This window comes from Tenrec ecaudatus, chromosome 16 (genome assembly GCF_050624435.1).
Source record: "Tenrec ecaudatus isolate mTenEca1 chromosome 16, mTenEca1.hap1, whole genome shotgun sequence".
NCBI lineage: Eukaryota > Metazoa > Chordata > Mammalia > Afrosoricida > Tenrecidae > Tenrec > Tenrec ecaudatus.
Genome location: NC_134545.1, coordinates 41,523,973 through 41,548,190, shown reverse-complemented (window position 1 = coordinate 41,548,190; position 24,218 = coordinate 41,523,973). Strand labels below are relative to the sequence as shown.

Genomic DNA, 24,218 nt, shown 5'->3' with positions numbered 1-24,218 from the left:
TGGGCTTTGGGTCTCCACTCCATACTCCCCCTCATTCACAATGATGATCAACCTTTACATTAAGAGTCAAATGCAAATGTATGTTGTTGCTGTTGTTCAGTGGTGCCCTCAAGTCAGTTTTGTGTAGTTGGTGCAAAATCAGCAGGAGGATGACCCTATGTACAACCTGGGGAAATACTACCTGCACCATCCTAACAATTGTTCTTACGTTTGAGCCCATTGGTCCTGCCACCGGGTCAGTACATCTTGTTGAGGGTCTTCCTTTTCCCTGCCCCTCAACTTTACCAACCACGATGTCCTTCTCTGGGGGTTAGTTTCTCCTGATAACATGTTCAAAGTAATTGAGACTTCTTCAGTCTTCTTGATTCAATGTCAAACTTTCACATACATATGAGACAATTGATAATAACATGATTTGGGTCAGGCACACCTTAGTTCTTAAAGTAATGTCCTTGTTCATCAATGCTTTAAAGATGTCTTGTGCAGCAGATTTACCCAATGCAGTGTGACATTTAAACTTTCTTTTCTAAAGTCTCCACCCCAGCCAGTCCTGGGGCTTGGGGGCTCGGCTCAAGGAGAGTCCCTCTAGGACATGGGGGTATAGTGAATGGTATGACCCTTTGCTGGGTATGCCTACACAGTGGGGTATGCTTGGCCCCTCTAGGGTTTCCTGTATGGGCTCCAATAAATTTCTTCCCTTTTGCTTAAAAAAAAACAAACAAACAACTTTCTTTTCTAAAAATATATTGACATGCAATTCATATATCTTATAATTCAATAGTTCAATCGTTTTTATAATTTGCCCATCACCACAATCCATTTTAGAACATTTCTTCTTTCTTGTACTCATTGGTTGGTACATAAATTTGAATAATAGCAGCACTGACTGGATTTGCTTGTATGAAGACTGATATTGTCCTATCAGGAACAGGATCGTACTTCAAGACTGATTTTGAAATGTCCTTTTTGAAGATGAATGGAATGACATTCTTTTTGAAGCTGTCCTTCCTGGTGGAGTGATGTATATGATTTTCTGATTCAAATGTTCAATACCAGTCCATCTCAGCTGGCATTATCTGACAATGTTCCATTTCTCCCTCTCACGAGTTTTTCAATATCTGACAGTATCTTGATGCTAGCCCTAAAGATTTCTGTGACTAATTCCATCGAAGCAGAGAGCCTATTCATTCCTCAGTTCGCTCTTCCTCTTGAAGCTCTGCCAAACCCGCTCACTTTGGGTGATCCTGCCGGCATTTATCTGAATTTCCATTGCTTCCGGCATCACACAAGCTACCTCAGTACAACACCTGACAGACAAGTGGTAGTAAAGTTTTATACCACCTGGTCATTCACATGGGGCAGACAAAAGGCTGGTGCAAAGAAGCTAGGAACTCATATTGGACAAAAACAGAAAATCCCAGTTTTAAGCTTTTTAAAAACAAAGCTGCTTTGTTGAGTATTGTGCCCCTCCTGTTCCCCTTCTTCCCTGCCAGCACTCCCACACCCCACCCCACTTCCATGTTCCCAGGAAACAACCTCAAATTTTATCCACTTTTTCCATTTTTCTACCACTTTCCCCCCACCGCTTTTTTTTTTTTTTTTTCATAAACGGACTACTCAGAGCTTCTGGGAAAACTCAAAGTTCTTTGGCACAGATTTACCTCCCTACAAGGGGACACCCCACCAGCCCAAGGGTAGAGCCAGTTTATTCCTTTTCATGGTTTAAGATGTTATTGGCTACATATTGTTTTAGTGCAACATATAATTACAGAACTGCTCTGGAAATCTGTGTATTTTATCTGTGCTTTATTATATCTAGACTATTCCTCCATTCTCTTTACTCTGCATGAACCAGTTTAAAATATTTTTTGGCATCCTTTATGTCATTTTGAAATTGAATAGCCAATTCTCACTGTAATGAAAATACTTATGCACCAGCCTGGTGATATACAACCCTAGACTCTAATTACGGCTGTGCTTTAATTAACCTGAATTGAAGAGTGTTATCATTAAACTGCTGGTAATGTTGAGTTATGGCTTTTCTTTAATTTAAAGTAGAAAACACAGATAATTAAGCCTCCAGATAATCAAATGCTTGAGGAGAGCTTCAATGTTTGGGGATGTTCCTAAATCTCATTAAATGTCCTTTCTTTATTGATTATTTCTTCCTCTGCTGTATCATTGTGTTAAACGAATAATAGCACTAAGTTGAATACCTTCTCAGTCATATCCAAAGTATTAAAGGCGGGGGTGGGGACGGAGGTGGTTTCCACATGCTGTGCTGAACAAATACTAACTTCTCTGACAGCAAGGAGGCTCTGTGGACGTCCTCTTCCCGAATCATGTCCTCAATGAGAAAACGAATCAAGGGAAAGATCCAGAGGCGCCCATTCTTCTCAGCACTTGAATTAGCTTGACCGCCAGAGATAACGCATGCCAATGGGTCAGGGCTGACAAAACCAAATACATATGGGGGAAGGCCTGTCCTGTAAATGTAACTTTGGTCTGACCAAAGCAGAAGGGAGACCTCTTCAAAAAGGAAATGGGAAAGTGCACATAGCCCATCTTTAATTGTCATGTTGAAGCAAAATGAGAGAAAAAATAGCTATAGCAAGTCAGCGGCCTGTAACAATTTAGGTTCAAGTGTGGTCACTCTAATCAGGTGTTTAAGAAATGTCAGAAGCCAATGTTTATGTGTAATCCCACTATTTTGAAATAAAACAAAACCCAAATCTACTGCGCCTGAGTGAAAGCAACCTTACAGGATGGAATACAACTACCTTTGGGGTTTCTGAGGAAGCAAATCTTTACGGGGGCGGACACTTCTCTTTCTCCTGTAGAATAACTTGGTGGCTTAGAATTACTGGCAACTAATTTTTAAGAACTTAAGCACAGTGTGGGGAAGATATTGGAGCTTACTATAGTCTGTGGGTATCAGAGGAAGCTGTGTCACCAGTCCACTCGCTAACTTACACTCAGAAGATGACCCCATGTGTATCATACTTGAATTGTGTTCAATAGGGGTTTCCAGAGTCTCATTTTTGGGGAAGTAGATCACCAGACCTTTCTTCTGAGGTGCCTCTGGGTAGAATTGAACCTCCAACCTTTCAGTTAGCATCCGAGAATGTGAACTGTTTACACCATCCAGAAAGAACACTTCCTAGCTAACTAACACACATCATATTAACTAATACAGTTTCAAGGAACAGAATAAGAGAAAGAGATGGAAAAGCAAGAAAAACTGGGGAATTCCAAAAGGGATACTCATGTTAGTCATAAATAGCAGGGAAACTCGATAACTAAGGAAAGGGACTTTGCCTACTCCCCGGGTGAATGACACCCCAGTGACTGGCAGCTCTGTTGTGGGAGGATAGTTCAAAAGGTTGGGGAGAATTTTTCATTGAAAGAATTTCAATTCTTTCAATTTCATTTTCTATGAACATTTGGGACACTTTCTTATTGGACAGTTTATATGATGAGGCCAACCACATTACTTGTAAAAGTTCTTAATTGCCTTTTTCTAAAACTGGCTTCTGCTATAAGTCTAAGAGAGGTCAAAGTCAAAAACAGAAAATTCTCTGGAGCAACCCCGGCAGTTCAGGACCCAGATGTTCTGAAAGATTATCTTCTGCAGCAGAAAGAGAATCGTTCTCAGAGAAAGAATGCAGGGAAGTCTTTCTGAATCAATTACTTATTTTTCCAGTTCATTTCAAAATTAAACTTTTGCTTAGAGACAGGGTGAGAAGTTTCAATAAACAAACTATTTTGAATTGTTTAGATTTAGGGACCAAGTTGCTCCTAATGTTCATTGACCAAGTTGGTCATTGATAGGAATCTATACGGAATACCACCTGCTCTCCAGAGCTTCTTGGCTTCTGACAGAACAGGGACTATGATAGAAGGAAGCTCAAGAGCCCTCTGGACCATCCTCTCCCTCCGTTAGCATAAAGATCCTTCAGTTTTGTCTCAGCGCCATCAACCTCCCATTTTCAGAAAGTAGGTTTGGCTTGTAAGCGTGCAAGGATGCCGAGGGAATCCATTTCTTCCTTAGCCCAGCTTGTCAGGGTGACTGAGACAAGCAAACTGCCCACAAAATTGTTACCGGAGCAGGCTTAGTGTTTCACCCATCACAGAGAATTTGCGTTGTAAACAAACACAGAATTTCCATGTGACTTAAACTCAACAGAGGAGATTCTACGTGGGGCAATACCACATCTCACAACAGAAGCTCCTTGTCCAGGAGACCAGGCAGCTGGACCTGCTGAGGTCATAGCCCATAGGTGACCACACAGCCTGCTTTGTAGCGTGATGGCAGGTTGGAGCTACTGCTTCTTCTGATGCGTTCTGCTGAGCCAGTGTAATGAGACATTCACTGTGGGTCAAGCAGGGGCCTCAGTAGCTCAGGCCTTTTTCCTAGGCTTCCATTTGCACATTTCATTCTTCATTTCTCAGAAAATTGTGAAAGCACTTAAAACAATAATTTATTTATTTTTATTGTGACTATACACGGGATATACACCAATTCAATCATTTCAGTGTATATATTCCCACAGCATTGGTTACATTCTTCAAGGTACTCAAATATTCTCACCCTCCTTTCTGAGTTGTTCCTTTCTGACCAGCATAAACATCACTGTTCCCTCATGTTCCTGTCCAATCTTTTCGTTGCCCTTGTCAGTTCGGTTCCAAGAGATAGGTCTTAAAAGAGCATGATGCTGAAAGCAAGCATCCTTTACTCTTGGGTGCCACTGCGTTGATCCCAGTTCATAGCAGTCTCATGTGCAACAGAAGGAAACACAGTCCAGTCTGTCTACCCATCCTCGTGTTTGTTATGTTTGAGCCACTGGCTCAATTCTTTACTAGTTAAGCTAAAGAAGTGTTTCATGTTAAGATACCTTCAGGGAGTATTTTGAATTTAAGGTATAAAAATAAACTTGGAGAAATAGTTTCAGTTTCCTGTAGCTTCCATGGCACACAAATGTGTGAAGTCCATGAAAAGCTAAAATTATGTCTTATATTTCCTCATTTTGATCAATATTTTTCTGTAGAATCTTTTAGCAAAATGTTCAGTAATGGCAGTCTTGTACCATTGAGCTTTTCTGGTCCCACAGCAAAGATGGGAGTTGTTCATGGGGGCAGTCAGCCACACATTCCATGTCCTGAGTCTATCTCTTTCCTCTCTCTTTCTTTCCAGGTGAATGTTGTTAGGTCCCAATGCATTGGTCCCACAGGGCCATAGCGATCCTCTGCATAACACAACAAAACACTGGCCGACGTGATACCATCTTCGAAAGTGTTCTGATATTTGGACCCATTGTTGAACCCAGCCACTGTGTAAGTCTCTCTCTTCAAGAACTTCCTCTTTTTCATTGACCCTCTACCAAGCTTGAAGTCTTTCTCCCAAGACTGGTCTTTGCGGATAGCATGTACACAGTATGTCAGATGAATTCTCACCATCTTTGTCCCTAAGGAGCATTCTAACTGCACTTCATCCACGACATATTTGTCTGTTCTTTCGGCAGTCCGGGGTACCTTCATGATTCTGTGTCAGCACCTCACTTCAAATGCATGGATACTTCTTCCTCTTCCTCACTCAAGGCTCAGCTTGGACACATGTGAGGAAACGGGAAATCTCACAGCTTGGGTCAGGTGCGCCTTAGTCATCCAAGTAAACTCCTTGCTTTTTAACACTTTAAAGTTGCAATGCATCCTTTAATGTCTTGACTGCTACTCTCATGCACATTGATTGGATCAAAACAAAACAAAGGACTGGACTACTTCAATCTTCTCTCCTTTTATCATGATGCTACTTAATGGTCCAATTGTGAAGATTTGGGTCTTCTTTACATTGAGTTATAATTCATACTGAAGGTTGCAATCCTTGATCTTCATTAGCAAGTGTTTCAATTCCTCGCTTTCAGAACGGTGGTCTCTCCTTCATATTGCAAGTTGTTAATAGGCTTTCATTCAATGCTGATGTCTCATTCTTCTTCATATAAGCCAGCTTCTCTAGTGATTTACCCAGCACACAGACTGAAGAAGCATCGCGAGAGGATGCAAGTCTCATATACACCTTTCCTTACCATACACCATGACTGACGTATTCGCTTATTCTGTCTGCACCACGGTCTCATGATCCATTTGCAGTTCCCATGAGCACAATGAAATGTTCAGAAATTCTTCTCAAGGTTATTCATAGTTTATTAAGATTCACTCGGTCATATATCTTTGCCTAGCCCATAAAACACAAGTAAACATATTTCTGGTATCCTCTGATTTCAGCCAAGTTCCTCGGACATCAGCCAAGCTATCCCTTTTCCCGCATCTTCTTTTGACTACGGCCTGAAATTCTGTCAGCTATTGTCAATGTACGCTGCAAAGGATGGTGGATACTCTTCAGCAAAAATTTACCTGGGGGTGATATCAATGATATTGTTCTATAATATGAGCATTCTGTTGGGTCACCTTTCTTTAGAATGGGTACACATATGGATCTCTTGTAGTCAGTTGGCCAAGTAGCTGTGCTCTGAATACCCTGGCATAAATTAGTGAGTGCTTCCAGTGCTTCGTCAGCTTGTTGAAACATTTCAGTGATATTCCATCAATTTCTGCATCTTTTTAGCTTTTTAGTTAATGCTTTCAGTGCAGCTTGAACTTCTCCCTTCAGCTTTTGCTCATGTGAAATTTTGAGTAGTTTTTTGGGTCCAGTGACTGAGTATTCTTCCATTTTCTTTTGTTGTTTCTTGCATCATTCAATATTTTGCTGCTAGAATGTTTCAATATTGCAACTTGAGACTTGAACTTTTTCTTGAGTTCTTTCAGTTTAAGAAATTTCAGTGCTTGAATTCTTCATTTTCAGTTTTATAACTTTAGGTTTTTGTACATTTCATTATATTATTTGACTTTGTCTTCTCCAGCTACCCTTTGAAATGCTCTGTTCGGCTCTTTGATTTCGTCATTTCTCTCATTTGCCTGAGCTACTCTACGATTAAGAGCAAGTTTCAGAGTCTCTTCTGACAGCCACGCTGTTCTTTTATTTATTTCCCATCTTTTTAATCACCTTTGGCTTTCTTCATGGATGATTTGCTTGATCTCCTCCCACAGCTCATCAGGTCTTCTGTCATTAGTGTTTATTGCAGAAATTCTGCTCTTGGAATGTTCTTGAAATTCAGGTGGGAGAGACTCAAGGTCATACTTTGGCTCTCATGGACGTGCTTAAATATTCCTCAGCTTCAACCTGAACTTAAATGTGATCTATTGGTGATCTGTTCCAAAGTCAGCCCATTGGCCTCATTTTAACTGCTGATATTGAGCTTCTCCATAATTTCTTCTCATAAAAATAGTTAATTTGCTTTCTGTGTATTCCTTCTGAAGAAGTCTCACATGTATAAGACTCGATCTTGTTGACAAAAGATATTTACTATGAAGTCATTGATCTTTCAAAATTCTGTCATGTGATCTCCATCTTTGTGTCCAGGTATTTCTATCACCAAGACATCTTTTACAACTACCTTTCCTTCATCCATATTGCCAACTTTTGTATTCCAATCATCAATAATTAGCAGTGCATCTAGATTGCATGTTTGATAAACTTCAGACTGAAGAAATTGGTAGAATTCTTTGATTTCTTCATTTGAACATAGCTTTAATGGTTGGTGCATAAATTGGAATAATAGTGGCAGTGATTGGATTTCCTTGAATGGGAATAGAATAATCCTATCACAGGCAGCATTGTGCTTCAAGAGAGATTTTGAAATGTCCATTTTGACAATGAATGAAATGCCATTTCTTTTGTTGTGTAATTCTCAGCATAGTGAACAATATGATTTTCTGATTCAAAATGGCCAATAACAGTCCACTTCAGGTCAGTAATGCCTAGGATATCCATCTTTATATGTTCCATTTCATTTTTAATTTTCTAGGACTTATCCTTTATAAACTCCAAGTTCCAATTCCTAGTAGATTTTTCCAACCTTCACGCCCCACCCCCCACCCCCATTTAGAGTCATACCCCATCAGCAAATAAAGGTCTTGAGGGCTTCACGCCCATGAGCTAACTCCATTCACATCATTATGGTCGACTCTACTTTGAGACTCCTGCTCTTCCTTAGTCTTACTTTGAGTTCCTTCTGACCTAGGGCTCATCTTCTGCCACCATCTCTGACAATGTTCTGCTTCTATTCAGTATGCCTTCAGTATCTGATAATATTTCAATGTTGTCCATAAGGTTTGTCAGAGGCCAATTTCCTCTGAAGTGGATAACCTAATCCCTCTTTGTAGTGTGTTCTTAGACTGGAAGCTCGATTTGCATGTCCCTGTTGGTATTTGAAACACAGTGACATAGCTTCCAGCATCACAGTAACACACAAACCACCACAATATGGCGAACTAATAGACAAGTATTATTCTCAGTGAATAGTGGCCACTTACTGTTTCTTGGATAGCCATTTGCAATCCTTTAAGACAGGGGACACTACATACTGAAGTAGAAAATAGAAAAGAAGCACTAAACAAGTTATTAGGTTAATTAACTGGGCTGTCCCATGAAACCATGACCCTAAACTCCCAAACCACGGAACCAAACCCCATAAGGTATTTTGTTGCATGCTAGTTCTCTCAGCAGCTACTTCATTTTTTTGTAAATATGTCTATCATACAATTTTATCTGATCCGTTATTTTTTTACAAGTTTACGTTGAATGGCTTTGTCTCAGTCGCTTTTCTAATGAATCTCCCTTTGTTATCTGCCTTGACTGAAAGAGAAATTTTAATTCCTTTCATCAAGTAGTTGGCAAGATTTGGTTTTGCCCCAGTAAAATCAGAGAAATATGGTTTTATGTCTGCCTTCATAAATATGTCTTTATCATAAGAGCATACTTCAAGATATAAATTTGTATGATAACTACAATTTGTACCTTAGTTCAGATAACCGATTAAAGCCTGAGATTCTCAGGATTAGAAGAAATAGGACCAGCGCAAATCCCCTAGACAGGGCCCCCTTATGACCTACTTTCCTACTAACAAGTCAGTTCTGAGTACAAGGAACCCCCTAGACAACTAACAAGGGTACCAAGAGAGCTGGCAAGATTACTGAGGCAACAAGTGCACAGCGAAAGTCACTTACTCACAAACGGTAGGGAAAGACAGCCCCACAAAGGCACTGGAGAGATATTCCGTGTACATCTCATTTGAGACTCCTTCCAAGTAGTACTTCTGCCACGTGTCTTCCTCAATCTAAAGGAGGGAAGCAGAGGAGAACTTTAAACAAGACCATACACAGCAAAATAAAACTCATTGAGCAAACAAACGAACCAGGAGTACAGCCAGCTCATCCACATGAAGTATTCTATGACCCCAAACTCCTAGGAGAGAAGTACATTCCCTCTATAGGAACAATCCTTTTGAATCCATGTGAGTTTCAAGAGTGTGGAAACATGGACACTTAGCTACAGTACTGATAGGCAGGAAAATTGATAAAACTTTCTGAAGAGCCATTTTTCAATGGTCATCTAAATTTGTAAAAGTGCCTACTCTTGTACACAGCAATTCATGGAAAGGAAACAATTACCGTATATACTCATGTATAAGCCGTGTTTTTCAGCACAAAAAATGTGCTGAAAAACGGGTTCGGCTTATACACGGGTCAGTGGTAACCCAGCGAGGTGTAACATCTCACGGGTGATTGCCATTCCTCCGCTGTTCATTCAAAGCCCCGCTGACACTGCAGGGCTTTGAATGTTTGTTTACTCACATCTAACCAATCAGAGCTGTCCTATGACGTGGACGGCTCCAATTCACAGAAGCACCCATAGTGATTCACTTACTCTGGCAGCTGAACTGTTAAGGATGTGTCTGTTGCTGCACTCCGTCTCTCCCCTCTGGTCTCTGTTTTAATTCACATCCTGCATTTCCTACCCTAGGCCTATATTTGAGTCAATCAGTTTTTCTGGTTTCCCAAGTAATTAGGTACATTGGCTTATACTCGGGTCTGCTTATATTCGAGTATATATGGTAGATAAGTACACAAAAATAAATGTACAAGAATATTCCTTCTCTTCATAAAAATTGGAAATAGCCTAACTGATTACCACAATGGTACTTTTACTGAGAAGCAATTTAAATTATAATAAAATGTGTATCAATTCATAGAGAAGTGATAATAAAAGTTATATTTTAAAACAATGTGCATAATCAGATTCTATTAAAACAATGAAAAAAATATCTGAATGTTTATAAAGCTAAGTATATGGAAAATTATATCAACACACTAAAAATTATCTCAGTGAAAGAATGGTTCTTTTTTCTATAGATCTTTTTATTTTCTGAAGGCTTCTACAATGAATATGTCTGTATTAAAATGAAACAATACATCTAATTCCACTTTCTTAAAAATACCACAAAGAAAGAAAGATATAATCTCAGGGAATTGTTGCTTGAATTCTCATTAAATATATATATGTAACATATTAATATTGATATTTTACAAAGACACACAAGTTCAGCCATTTTCCCAACAATTCTCTTCATGCTAGGGATTTCTAGGATGCTTTTAAATTTGAATCGGTCTTTAAAATATGTAAAGGGCATAACCAGAAAGCTGAGCCTGTAGGAGCACTTGGACATCTCCTGGAACTACCTGAAGGAAGCCAGGTTGTGCATCCTCTGGGCTCACAAAGCCATAAGGGACTTCCTCCAAAGGCTGACTCCCTGGAGGAGGTTTAGATTAAAGGGGCTGGTGGGTGGGAGCATCCCAGTCAACAAATAGTAAGCAGCTCTGTGCAATGTCTTCTGCCATCCAGTCAGTTAGCTGAGGGGAAAGGGAGTCTTCAAATGAGGGAAATGGGGAGCGAGTAGGAAAGGGGCCCCACATACTTGACACACCCTGGAACATAAAAGCCAGAAAATATTTAGACATAAAATGAATACTCACTGCCTCTTTGCTATGTTGTCTTGCTGTTCAGTCTGGGCCATTGAAATATATGAGTTAGGCTTATTAGTTTGGGCTGCTTCTGACCTACTCCCACAAGTAGACATTAGCTATCAATTCTGCTAGTATGGGCTATTTATCTCCAAACTAGTTTTCCTCAGACTAGGGTCTTTTAAAAGCAACTCAACCATTTATTTTGCTAAACTGTGTGACTTTAAAAATTAATGGCAATGTGTTTAGACTATGTTAGTGGCAAATTTGAAATACAGAATATGAGGGGGTACCCCACCCTCAAATGGAATTTTTTTTCAAACTATGCATTTAATTTTTTTTACAAAACAGCCTTATCACTTTCATAGTACTCTCCATCACACTTAATACATTTGTCAAATCGGCGATTCCATTCTTGGAAACATCTTTCAAACTCCTGTAAGGGATGGCTCCCTTGTTTTTCCTTCACCTCTTTTACATCATCAATTCACTGTCCTTTCATGTCCCTCTGCAATCATTCATAGAAACAAAAAGTAAGTGGCACAGAGCAGGGTCAGGTGAGTAAGGTGTGTGGGGCAAGAGAAGCATGCTGTTTTTTGCCTAAAACTGGTACATCGAGATGGCTGTGTGAACAGGTACATTGTCATGGTGGCAAAACCAGTCCGCTGTCTGCCACAAATCAGGCCTTTTTTGTTGCCCACTGTTACACAATCTTTTCAGAACCTCTAAATATGAAGTTTGATTAACAGTCTGATCTGGTGGAATTAACTTGAAATGCACTATCCCCCACACATTAAAAAAATGAGTATTTTGGGGAGGTACCCCTCATATTTTTGTACCAATATTACATAGCTTATTTTATTAGTATATATGTGTTAGTCTAGAGAAACAAATCCACATAAACTCACATATGTATAAGAGAGAGTTTTTTATATAGATGCTTTATATTCAGAAAGCATCCCAACCCAGTCCTGTCCAAACCCATAAGACCGACGTAAACCATATGTCCAACACCAATCTACAAAGTCTTCCTCAAACTCACAAAACACATAATGATGCCAAATGCATGAGGATCACAGGCCAGTGGGGAGAAAGTCTTTGAATCCAGTGGCGGTGTAAGCATCTCAGCGCTGGCAGGGGTCTCCACGTGGCTTCTCTGGCACCCACAGCTATATCAGGGTAAGTCCACGTGGCTTCTCCTCAGGGATGTCTCACAGGAAGTGAGCCTTCACAGCTAAGGCAGCTGCACGCTGGTCCAACCATCAGAGAACAAGAGACCAGAGAACCAGAAGGGCGAGGCTCACAGAGCCATTTATCTCTCTGTACTTCAATTAATCTCCGCATGTGTTTATCAGCCAGGTTGACACAATGAACCTTAACCATCTGAACATGTAATAATATGTGAGATATTATGAATTATAAATCCTAATCTTTATCTTTAAGTACAATGCAACCAAAACAGTTCTTATCATAATCCATACATCCATTGTGTCAACTACATTTGTACATATGTTGCCATCATCATTTTCTAAACATTTTTTTCTACTTGAGCCCTTGGTATCAGTTCATCCCCCACCCTCCCATGAACCTTGATAATTTATCTTTTTTTTTCATGTCTTACACAGACTGCTGTCTCCCTTCACCCACTTGTCTGTTGTCTGCCCCCCTGGGAGGGGGTTGTATGTCCCCATCCCCTCCTGGTATTGCTACTCTCATTCTTGGTCCTGAGGCATTTAGTTGTCCTGGATTCCCTTTGTTTGAGCTCTTATGTGTACCAGTGTACATGCTCTGGTCTAGCCAGATTTATAAGGTAGAATTGGGAATTGGGGTCATGATAGTAAGGGGAGGAAGCATTAAAGAACTAGAGGAAAGTTGTATGTTTTATCAGTGCTGTACTGCACCCTGACTGGCTCATTTATTCCTTGTTACCTTTCTGTAAGGGGATGCCCAATTGGCTTTGGGTCTTCACTCTGCACTACCCCTCATTCACATTGATATGATTTTTTTTGTTGTTCTGGGTCTTTGATGCCTGCTACCTGATCCCATCGACACCTCATGATCACAGAGGCTGATGTGCTTCTTCTATGCGGGCTTTGTTTTTTTCTCAGCTGATGGTTACTTGTTTATCTTCAAGTCTTTAAGATCCCAGATGCTATATCTTTTAATAGCTAAGAACCATAAGCTTTCTTCACCCCATTTTTGCACCCATTTTTATCTTCAGAGATTGTGTCAGGAAGGTGAGCATCACAGAATTCAGGTGTTGAAGTTACATAATCTGGTGTCAATTTGAGGATTCAGAGTGAATGGGTGGAGTCTAGCCAGTCAGTCAGGTGGTAGCTTGATGACCTCATTTGGAGGCACTAAGGAGCTACATAACTTGCTGGAGGCAGGACACATGCTCAGTCCCTGTGAGACATTCTTGTTGACAAGCCATGTGGAGACAGGTTGATGGCAGCCAGAGCCTCAGAGCTGGAGAAGCTATGTGAAGAACCTGCCAGCACTGAGATGCTTCTACCACCACTGGATCCACAAGACTTTCCACCTACTGGCCTGTGCTTATCCTGCAATCAGCATCATTGCATGTGTTTCATGAGTCAGAAGAGTACTTTATAGATTAGCATCAGACATATGGGGTAATCTCAGATTTATGGACTTGATCTGCACTGGGCTGGGATGTTTTCTCAATATTCAATTTCTCTTGTATATAAAACTCTTTCTTATACACAGATCAGTGTCTATAAATTTTGTTTCTCTAGTCTACCCAAACTAACACAGCTGGGTTATTAGAACAAAGTACTCCCTCAATGAAAGAACATTTTGTTCTAATGGGTATTTCTTTTCAAATGTGTTATGTATCTCGTAAATTTAAAAGTTTTAAATGATTAATATATTTATTTAGCTTTATATCTATTATTATTGATTTTTGCTAACATCCCTCAATAACTATAATTTTAATATGATTCTTTCAATTATCCTTGTGCCTCTTGGCTTATTTTTTAATGAAACCACCTTTCAGACCAAATTCCATCAATAAAGTCACCATTACTGTGTAGGATATCATTCAAGTTTGCATTTAATTTAGCAAAACATGGTTGTTTCATTGATTCAGTCAGTAAATATTAAGCATATTCTGCTTTGTAGGAACTGTTCAAATTGCTGATCACATCTTATTTTAAACTGGTATTTATTTCCCCAGATTCCCTTTTGCTAAAAAGAGCATCCAATAGATCTGACCAGATAGGTACATCTGACTCATGCTAATTTCTCACATCTCGTTCCTTAAAATTTGCTGCTGCAGTTATTCTGACATGCTTTAGGACTGGTAGTAAATCAACCAAAAAAGATGTACATAACATTCCCAGGAAGCAAAACGTCTCTTCCGAACCCCTTTGTATCTGCTCAGATGGTACCATAACTATAGATAGAGTCATGTTGAGTTGGTAGCATTAGTACTGAGAAGTCCAAATCCATTGTCATAGCCATTTTCATAGGATTTCCAAATCCTTAGGACTGTTTCCATATTGTTGAAACATCTTTGAGGTTTTGATAAAATCATCACACACACATACACATGCATCTACACATAATTGCCAACTTAACAGCACTATAATCTTTTCTAAACTCATTATTCTGAATGAAAAGATTTAGTATTTATGCAAATGAAGAGACCTTTCATTTTTACAAGAAAGGCTAGTAAGTTGTGATATGAGAACCACTATAGGAAAAGGAGAGACAGGGAGAGGAACCCAGTATTTTGACATGGTTGCTCATTAGTGCAAATGCAGGAAACAGAATGTCAATCTTCATGCCAAACTTAGGGCTTAAACTATCACCTTCCATCAGGGAGCTCTAGTGGTGCTCTTGGGTGGGCATTAGATTTATTTGACTGCCTGGTCAGGGTTTCTAATGCACCAGCCTTGGGAACCCATAGAGTTTGGCTATGAATCTGCACCAACTCGATGGCAGAGGGTGGGTGTCAATGTTCGCCTTTCTGTCTCAAACATGGCATCTTTGACTTACTTTTTAAAACCCAAAAATGCACATTCTTTTCACCTTTGTTGGCAACTAAGCAATACTTTCTTGGGACAGAAACAAACCAGTGTAAAATAGGTTGAGTTAAAAGCAAACAAGCCCAACCCTTAAAAGTGAGCAGAGATCTGGGAAGGATGAAAGGAGTAATGGACGTTACGATGGTCTTTCCCGGGAATACAATCGAGGCCCACGCGGAGATAAGCAATCTGCTGCAGATCCCAGTCAACTGGTGTTCAGACGAGCACTTGGAGTCTGTGCTCTTGACCATCCTCCTCCATTATGTACTTTGCCGGAGAATGTAAGATAGATACTAGTAAATTAGCTCTACCACAAGGTCATCGGCAAATTTGTGGCAAGTGCCTAAATGGGATATACCAGAACTCATTGAGGATTGAAAATCCTCAAATTTTCCATTGAAAGTCTTTAAGTTGTGTGTGAGATTAGTAAGAAATAATACAAATTTGAAAGGATAGTTCAGGTCTCTTCTAAGAGTGTGACAGCACCATTCCTATTATGTAAAATGGACCATCCTACCCTCTTTCCCAAAATGGCACATGCAGCTTCCCACGAGTGTGCTGTGAATGTATTTTTAACAATAATATGAATACACATTTCCCAAAGGAAACAGGGAGGAATAGGACGAAAATGACTTAGGGAAAGGTGCCAAAAATTAATTTCCATCCATTCAGCAATCAGTCAAAGGCAAAGTATTTCCTGAGGCAGCAATTTGTCCTTTGGCTGTCACATCAAATTCCCACTGTTTTAGAAGAGCGGCTAGCAAACTTAGCAGGCAATATTCTTATTCATCATCCACTCGCAGAATCTGAAGTGAGAAAAGGGAATTCAGCTACTGGGTTATCTCATCTCGACTTCTCACGGTCTTCTTTATCTACCCTTCATTATCTAATTTATCAGCCAGTCTAGTTCAACCTCCTCAATAAATGGTTTTAGCACCCATCGATGGGCAGGTGGCTGCCCCATCAAATAGACCTTCCAATTGGAAACATCATCCTTGGATCCGGGGGAAGTAACACCTTCCTGATGTACATGCTGCACGTGTTACTGATGATGCGCCTGTAATGATGCCTTTAATTTTTATGCTTTCCCTGATGAGAGTGAAAGTGTATTTCTCCAGTGCTTACTGCCCAGTGAATGTACAACATTCAACTCTCCTGGCTTGGCTGTGTGACAACCACACTGATTTCTGCTCCCAATAAAAGAATATGAATAAATGTGGCAATTACAGCCAAATAATTTTGCAAAAATCCAACCCTAGTTCAGGAGATACATAAATAATTTCTAAGATGATTCTTATACCAATCCTTATTTAACTGAAAACAAGTACACAGTTTCAATCCAAATATAAGCCACATTATACACGTAAAAATTAAAAGAACTAAAAGGAAATTATAAAAATCAATGACCATTATGTTAATCGCTGCAATAAGAAGAGATGAGTCATAACGTACACACAATTGCACCTAATTTTGTCCCAAAACTGGTAATAGGAGGGTACTGTAGTAGGAGGTGTGTATTATATTTTCCATTTAAAAATTATGACATGTTAATATTCTCCTTCTGAAGATTCACAGTTCTGAATCATGGAAGTTCTTGGATGATTCAACCAGGGTGCAGTATAGCACTGATGAAACATACATCATTCCTCTAGTTCCTGAATGCTCCCTCCACCCCCAACCCCCAAACCGCCACTACCATATTCAGTTCTACCTTACAAATCTGGCTAGACCAAAGTACCCACATTGGTACAGATAAGAGCTCTTGACAGAGGGAACTCAGGACAGATAAAACCCTCAGGAACAGTAGTGAGAGTAGTAATACCATGAGGGTAGGGGTATGGTCGGGGACATGGGAGAAAGGGGGAATGCATCACAAAGTTGGATTTATAGCCCCCCACCGAGGGGGATGAATAACAGAAATGTGAGTAAAGGGAGACAATAGACAGAGAGGGGACAAAATGAATGAGGACCTGATACCAAGGACTCAAGTAGAAAGAAAATATTTTGAAAATGATGATGACAACATTTGTACAAAAGTGCTTGACACAATGGATGGATGGATGGCGATAAGAGCTGTGAGAGCCCCCTATACAATTATTTTTTCTAAGATTTAAGAGAAAAAAGGATATGAAATAATAATCACAATATATCATTAATCAAGGTAGAGGGAGGGGAAAAAGAGGAGTTTATACACCCTGAGTAGAAAAAGTTTTGGATATGATCATGGCACCATAGCTACACATAGGCTTGATACAATTGAGGTGTGGAATGTCATAAGCGCCCCCAAATTATCTAATAGATAAATAAATAAACAAACAAACAGAGAGGGCGAGGGAGGAAGGATGCCAGCTTGCAAAAAGGATGATTTATTTTTAACTTACGTTAGAAGGTGTTACCTGTAAGGCAAGAAATTTGTACTTGTCTTCATAAGACCTTCCTCTGCTCTCCTCACTTTTTTCTATGATATGGAAAAGGTACTTTATGTTTAAGTTACGTCAGATCTTCTTTTAAATTGACCTATGTACTACCCGCCCAAGCAGATGCATGCTAACCTGACCTCAGGAGAACTATTCGGTCTGGTTACCATCTGTCAGTTCTGACTCATTTCCGAGTGTGGCTGTAAGCCCACATGTCGAAAGTTCCTGTCTACCCAGATATGTCCCCCCAAAAAGGCTGGAAATCTAGTTCCAAAAAGTTAGCCATTGCCAACTCTAGAAGTGCAGTCCTACAATGACACACATGGAGTCACCATGAGCCGGGGTCTGTCCAATGGGAACCAGTGACAGGACAACCAGGTCTTCCAGAACAATTCTCCACTTAGATGAAAAGTCAGAGGGGTGGACTGATGTCCAATACTAAGTCCTTTAAGAAATGAATATAAATAAATGAGATGTACAAAGTATCAGTTCACAATTTTTACCATTAGATGCAACCAACATAAATTTCCTGAACCAAACTCACATTTTCTGTTCTTATTTCATTGTGGACCTGTAGCTACAAGTTGGCAGAACAAGTTCCTTGTCACACTTTGAGTTGCTCTGATCTACAACATGGTCCTTATGAACCTCACTTCACATGTACTGTTGTTGCATCTTGTGTTAGGTGCCATCAACTCAGTTCTGGCTCACGATGGCTCTATCTACAACAGACTGAAGAAGTCGCTGGTCCTGAGTCATCCTCACAATTGTTGTTTGAGCCCATTGTTGCATTCACTGTTTCATTATTTCTCCAGCGTTTCAGAAAAGCAGAGTAATTTGTAACTAAAATTTTCCAACATGAGCACCATAGAATTTAAAAACAGGTCTTTCCTGGAACTAACGTATGAGATGGAGGTTCCATGTTACCCTCATTGAAATGATTATTGGGAAAGCTAGGATTTCTGATCAGAATATTCAGTACCTAGAAGAGTGCTTTGTGCATTAAAGCAGTTCAGTAAATATTTGTAAAGTAGATTAAATAAATTTGGAAAGCAGTAGACTGAACGAAGTAAAACTGTGATGTTTTGGTACAATGTCCCTTACATTATTTAATACACTTATATGAATTATAAATATGCAAGGAGTATTTAACCACAAAATCCTTTATTTCAATGAGCAGCTCATGAAGCTAGGAGTTGCTAATCTAAAAATATCCTTTCCTTGATTTCTCTATTCTTGTTTTTCTTTCCCTTGGCCTGTATGTCTCTCTCTCTCTCTCTCTCTCTCTCTCTCTCTCTCTCTCTCTCTCTCTCTCTCTCTCTCTCTCTTTTTCTCTCTCTCTCTCCCTCCCTCCCTTCAGTTGCCAAAATTCAACTCTTCCTGTAAAGTTCAAACCACGTGCTAACCAATATATGAGAATATCCCTTATTTCTGTAACTTACTGTGCGTTCCTCTGCCTTAATGGAATATTAATAGTACCAATCCATCGAAGAATAAATGAGAGGACTACATGGAAGGAGTAAAATGAATGCTTGGAATGTTATCTAAAACTCAGTTGCCATCAAGTCATGTCTTACTAACAGTGATCTTGTGTGCGTCACAGTAGACCGCTACAACACAGGGTTTTTAAGGCTAATAATCTGGTACTAGACCAGCAGGTCGTTCTTTCAGTTTTCTGGGTGGACACAAACAATCAACATTTTAGATAGTTGCTGAACAGGGCAACTAGGTTACACCATCTGGGACCTCCAATAGTGTATCTAGCACATGGTAAACACTCATTAAAGATTAATGACTATTAGCTATTACCAGAGCATTTCCACTATTTGCCTGTCATTTTGATATACTGTGATGGATTGTGTGGTGCTATGAAGCTGGAAGCTATGTGACTGGTATATCAAATGCCAACAGGGTCAGTCAAAGTGAACAGATTTCAACAGAGCTTCCAGAGTAGGAACAGACAATGAAGAAGAACTCAACTTTTCACTTTGGGTGAAAAAGCCATTAAAAACGATGCACAGCATAGAAACATTGTCAGATACGGAACAACTAATAAATGGAAGCAGAACGTGGTCGGACATGGCGCCGGAGGAGGGAACATCAGGGGAGAAGGCACTCCAAATGTGACTGAGGAGGAGCTGCTTTCTCAAAATAAAGTTGACCATGGTGACTGGAGTCTGGGAGACACTGTGGGAATCGAGCCTTTAGGATCTTCACTTACAGATGGGGCACAGATCAAAGGAAGAAGGAACAGCTGCAAAATATCTGCTAATGATCTGAACTTGGAAGGCATGAAAAAGGAATGTAGGATAACTGGAAGTGGTCACAAGTGAAATGGAACACATAAAGATCTATAACTGAGGCATTAGTGGACTGAAATAAACTGGTATTGGATATTTTGAATTAGAAAATCATATGATTTACTATGCCAGTAACAACCTAATCAAGAGGAGTGGTGTGGCATTCATTGTTTAAAAAGACTTTGCAAAATCATTCATAAAATGCAATGCTGTCTATGATAGGATTGTATCTATCACAATCAAGGAAATCCAATCAATACAACTATATACAAATTTATGTACCAATCACAAAAGCTAGTGGGGAAGAAATTGACAAACTCTTCCAACAACCGAAATCAGAAAATGATCAAACATGCAATCAGGGTACATTTATAATCATTGGCAGTTGGAATGCAAACAAAGAGGATGGAACAGTAGTTGGAAAATATGGACTTGATGAGAGAAATGAAGCGAGAGATCTCATGATAGAATTTTGCAAAACCAATGACTTGCTCATAGCAAATGTTGTTCTTCAGCAATACAAAAGATGACTCTACATGTGGACTTCTCCAGATGGCACATACAAGATTCAAATTGACTCCATCTGTGAGAAGAGACAATGGAGAAGATCACCATCAACAGCTGACGCCTGGGGCGCCTGGGGGACAGAGCACCAGTCATTCATATGTAAGATCAGGTTACATTGGAAAAACATTTAAACATGTACATGGGAGCCAAAATATGACTTTGAGTCTCTCCCTCCTAAATTTGGAGAACATCTCAAGTGCAGATTTAATACACTGAACACTAATGAAAGAGACCCGATGAACTGTGCGAGGACATCAAGAACATCATGAAGAAAGTAAAAGGTCATTAACCAGACAGGAAAGGAAGAAAATATCAGAGTGGATTTCAGAAGAGGTTTTGAAACATGTTCCTCTTACTTATAGAGTAACTAAGGCACGTGGAAGAAATCCTGAAGTAAACAGCAGGAAAAGTTTTAAAGGGAAGCTTGAGAAGACAAAGTCAAATATCATAATAAAATGTGCAAAGACCTAGAAGTAGCAAAACAAAAGGAGATAACATCCTCAGCATATCATAAACTGGAAGAACTCTAGGAAAAATTCAAACTTGGAGCTGAAATACTGAAAGAATCTATGAACAAAATATTGAATGATGCAGGAAGCATCAAAAGAAGATGGAAAATGTTTAAAGAATCACTGTACCAAAAATAATTAGTTGGCATTCTACTACCTCGGGAGGTAGACTATGACTAAGAACCGATGGTGTTGAAGGAAAAATTTCAAGTTTCACTGAAAGCATCAGCCAAAAACGAAGGCTGCAGCAATTGATAGAATACCAACTGAAATGTTTTCACAATGAAGCACTGGAAGCACTCACTCATCTATGCTAGGAAATTTGGAAGACAGCTACTTGGCCAACTGACTGGAAGAGATCCCTACTTGTATCCATTTCAAGGAAAAGTAACCAAACAGAATGCTCAAATTATAGAACAGTATCAGTGACATCGCATGCCTGTAATAGTTTGCTTATAATCATCCAACAACTGTTGCAGCAGTACACTGACATGGAGCTTCCAAGAATTCAGGCCAGATTCAAAAGAGGAAATGGGGAAAGGGCTATCATGGCTGATATCAGAAAATCTTGCCTCAAAACAGAGAACACCGGAAAGGGGTTTTCTTGTGTTTTATTGACTCTGTGGATCATAACAATCTATGAGTAACCTTGAGAAAAATGGGAATTTCAGAACACTTCACTGCTTGTGTGGAACTTGTACATGGATCAAGAAGCAGCTGTGTGAACAGACTGCATAATTTAAAATAAAAAAGGTGTGCGACAGGGTTATATCCTTTCACCATACGTATTCAGTTTGTATGTGAAGCAATCATCAGAGTAGCTGGATTATGAGAAGAGCAATATATACGGGATCAGGATTTTACGGCACCAGGCTTATGAACAACCTGCAATATGCAGATGAAATACCCTTGCTTGCTGAAAGGAAGAGGACTTGAAGCACTTACAGATAAAGATCAAGGATTGCAACCGTCAGTATGGATTAAGATTCATTGTAAAAAAATGATAAAAATCCTCACAACTGGAACAATAACATTATGATAAATAGAGAAACAATAACATTAAATAGAGGAACAATAACATTATGATAAATAGAGAAAAAGTTGAAGTTGTCAAGGATTTTTTAAATCATTTTATTGGGAGCTCTTACAGATATTATAACAATCCATAATTCAATTAGATCAAGCATAATTGTACAATTTCTGCCACCATCAGTTTCAAAACATTTTCTTTCTCTGGAAGTCTTAAATATCAGCTCTCCTCGCCGGGCAGAGTAAGATAAGATAAAATAATAATTTATAAACTATTAAGGCTCATGGGGGAGGGGGAGGGGGGAGGGGAGGAGAAAAAGGAAAATGAGCTGATTCCAGGAACCCAAGCGGAGGGCGAATTTTGAGAATGACGAGGGCAACGAATGTATAAGGGTGCTTTACTCAACTGATGTATGTATGGATTGTGATAAGAGTTGTATGAGCCCCAATAAAATGATTTATTAAATTAAAAATGCAAAAAAATAAAATAAATAGAATATTATGAAAAAATATGTATCAACTCTCCTTTATCCCCTCCCTCCCTCAGCCTACCCTCAAAGAACCCTTATAATAATAATCACATTATTATTATAATTATTGCCTTTTCTTACACCATCCAATGTGTCTGTTCACCTACAATTCAGTTATTCATTCCCCTTGAGTGGGGTTATTCAGTCATCATTGCTATCAGCTCCCCCTTCTCCCCTCTTCTCCCCACCTGATCCCTTACCCTCAGGGAATCATTAAGCCCTTTACTGTTTCTTAAGAGTTTACGTACCTTGGATTTCATGCACCAAATAATCATAATTATACAAATAAACGTACAAAGGTCTCACACGATTAATAAGGTAAAATTAAGATCATAATCGTAAGGAAAGGACATATTAAAGAATTAGAGGATAGTTAAGTGAGTTGTCAAGAATTATGTCTTGCTTGGATTCACAATCAATGCTCATGGACACAAGCGATCTAGAGGTCAAAAGACAAGTTACATTCGATAAAGCTGCAACACAAGACCACTTCAGATTATTGAAGAGCAAGGATGTTTCTCTGGGGACTAAGGTGCACCTGCCCCAAGCCATGGTCTTTTCAATTGCCTCATATGCATGAAAGTTGATCATTGAATAAAGAAGACTGTATAACTGATAAATTTAATTTGTGGTGCTTGCAAAGACTATTGAAAGAGCCATGGACTGCTAAAAAGACAAATCCATCTGTCTTGGAAGAAGTATGGCCACAGTGCCCATTAGTGGCAAGGATGGCAAGACTTTGTCTTACACACTTTGAACATGTTGTCATGAGAAACCAGTCCCTGAAGAAATATATCAACTTTGGTAAAGTCAAGGGGCAGGCCTGGTGGCGTAGTAGCAATACTTTGGGCTGTGATCCACATGGTTGGCAGTTCAAAACTACCAGCGGCTCCGAAGGAGAAAGAAAACCTGAACTTTCTACCCATAAGTGGTTATAGTCTTGGAAGTCCACAAAGGTCACTGTAAGTCAGCACTGACTAGATGGCAGTGAATTGCATTGAGAAAATAGTGGGAAAACAGGAGGTCGCAGAATTCTCAGGAGAAGGCCATGCCCACACAGAGGCCTCTTTGGTTATATATGGATTAACAGGCCAGACTCCACCTCCTCATTGTAATCCTTTCAAATTGACATCAGATTATATAACTACCACAATTGCACTCCCCCCCCCCCCAGTGGCATACTTGCTGCCCATGCTACCAGAGAGGGCCACCCGAGCTGCCCTGGAAATAGACAACCCTGACTATCTAGGGAGAGAGTAAAATCCCACTTACTAGCCACCCAGTGAGAAAACACAGGGCTCCAGTATTCTCAGGAGAATGGTGCCATTCTCCACCAAAATAGCAGACATCTGCAATCAGTATAAGAAAGCAAGAGAAACAAAATGCAATATCTGAGGAGGGCTTGAAACTAGTGACGTACATTCAAGAAGCAGACTTTGATCCACCACAGAAAGAAACCTTCAGAAAGCTGCCTGGAGACATACAGAATGTAAGGAATTCAATAGAGAAAAACAATTAAAAAACTTAAGAGAGGACAGAGTATGCTTACCAAAGGGAAATTCAAGTTAAGGGAAAACACAGCAGAAGCAGAGGTAACATTAAGACCTTATCGCCTGTGGTAGTTACATAATGTGGTGTAAATTTGAGGACTAAGAGTGTAGGGGTGGAGTCTAGCCTGTCAATCAGGATATACTTAATGAGGCCTCTATGTGGGCCTGGTTTTCTCCTGAGGATTCTGGGAACTCCTATATTCTTCCTCCTTGGAGGCGGGAGACATACTCTTTCTCTGCTCACTCCTTATAAGACATCCCTATGGAGAGGACACATGGAGAGAAGCTGATGAATCCAGACCTCTGGAGCCAGAGAAGCAACGTGGAGATTCCTGACAGCACTGAGAAGC

At 39.7% G+C, this 24,218-nt stretch overlaps 1 protein-coding gene across 4 annotated transcripts in view; it reads right to left on the bottom strand.

The window, feature by feature from the left end:
* KCNMA1 (potassium calcium-activated channel subfamily M alpha 1) overlaps positions 1 to 24,218 on the bottom strand; it is a 992,499-nt gene that overhangs the window by 199,881 nt on the left and 768,400 nt on the right. For all 4 annotated transcript variants that reach the window (XM_075533803.1, XM_075533804.1, XM_075533802.1 and 1 more), the window contains exon 15: positions 9,124 to 9,233. In XM_075533803.1, coding sequence (XP_075389918.1) covers positions 9,124 to 9,233 — 110 coding nt within the window. The remainder of the gene's footprint in view (positions 1 to 9,123; positions 9,234 to 24,218) is intronic.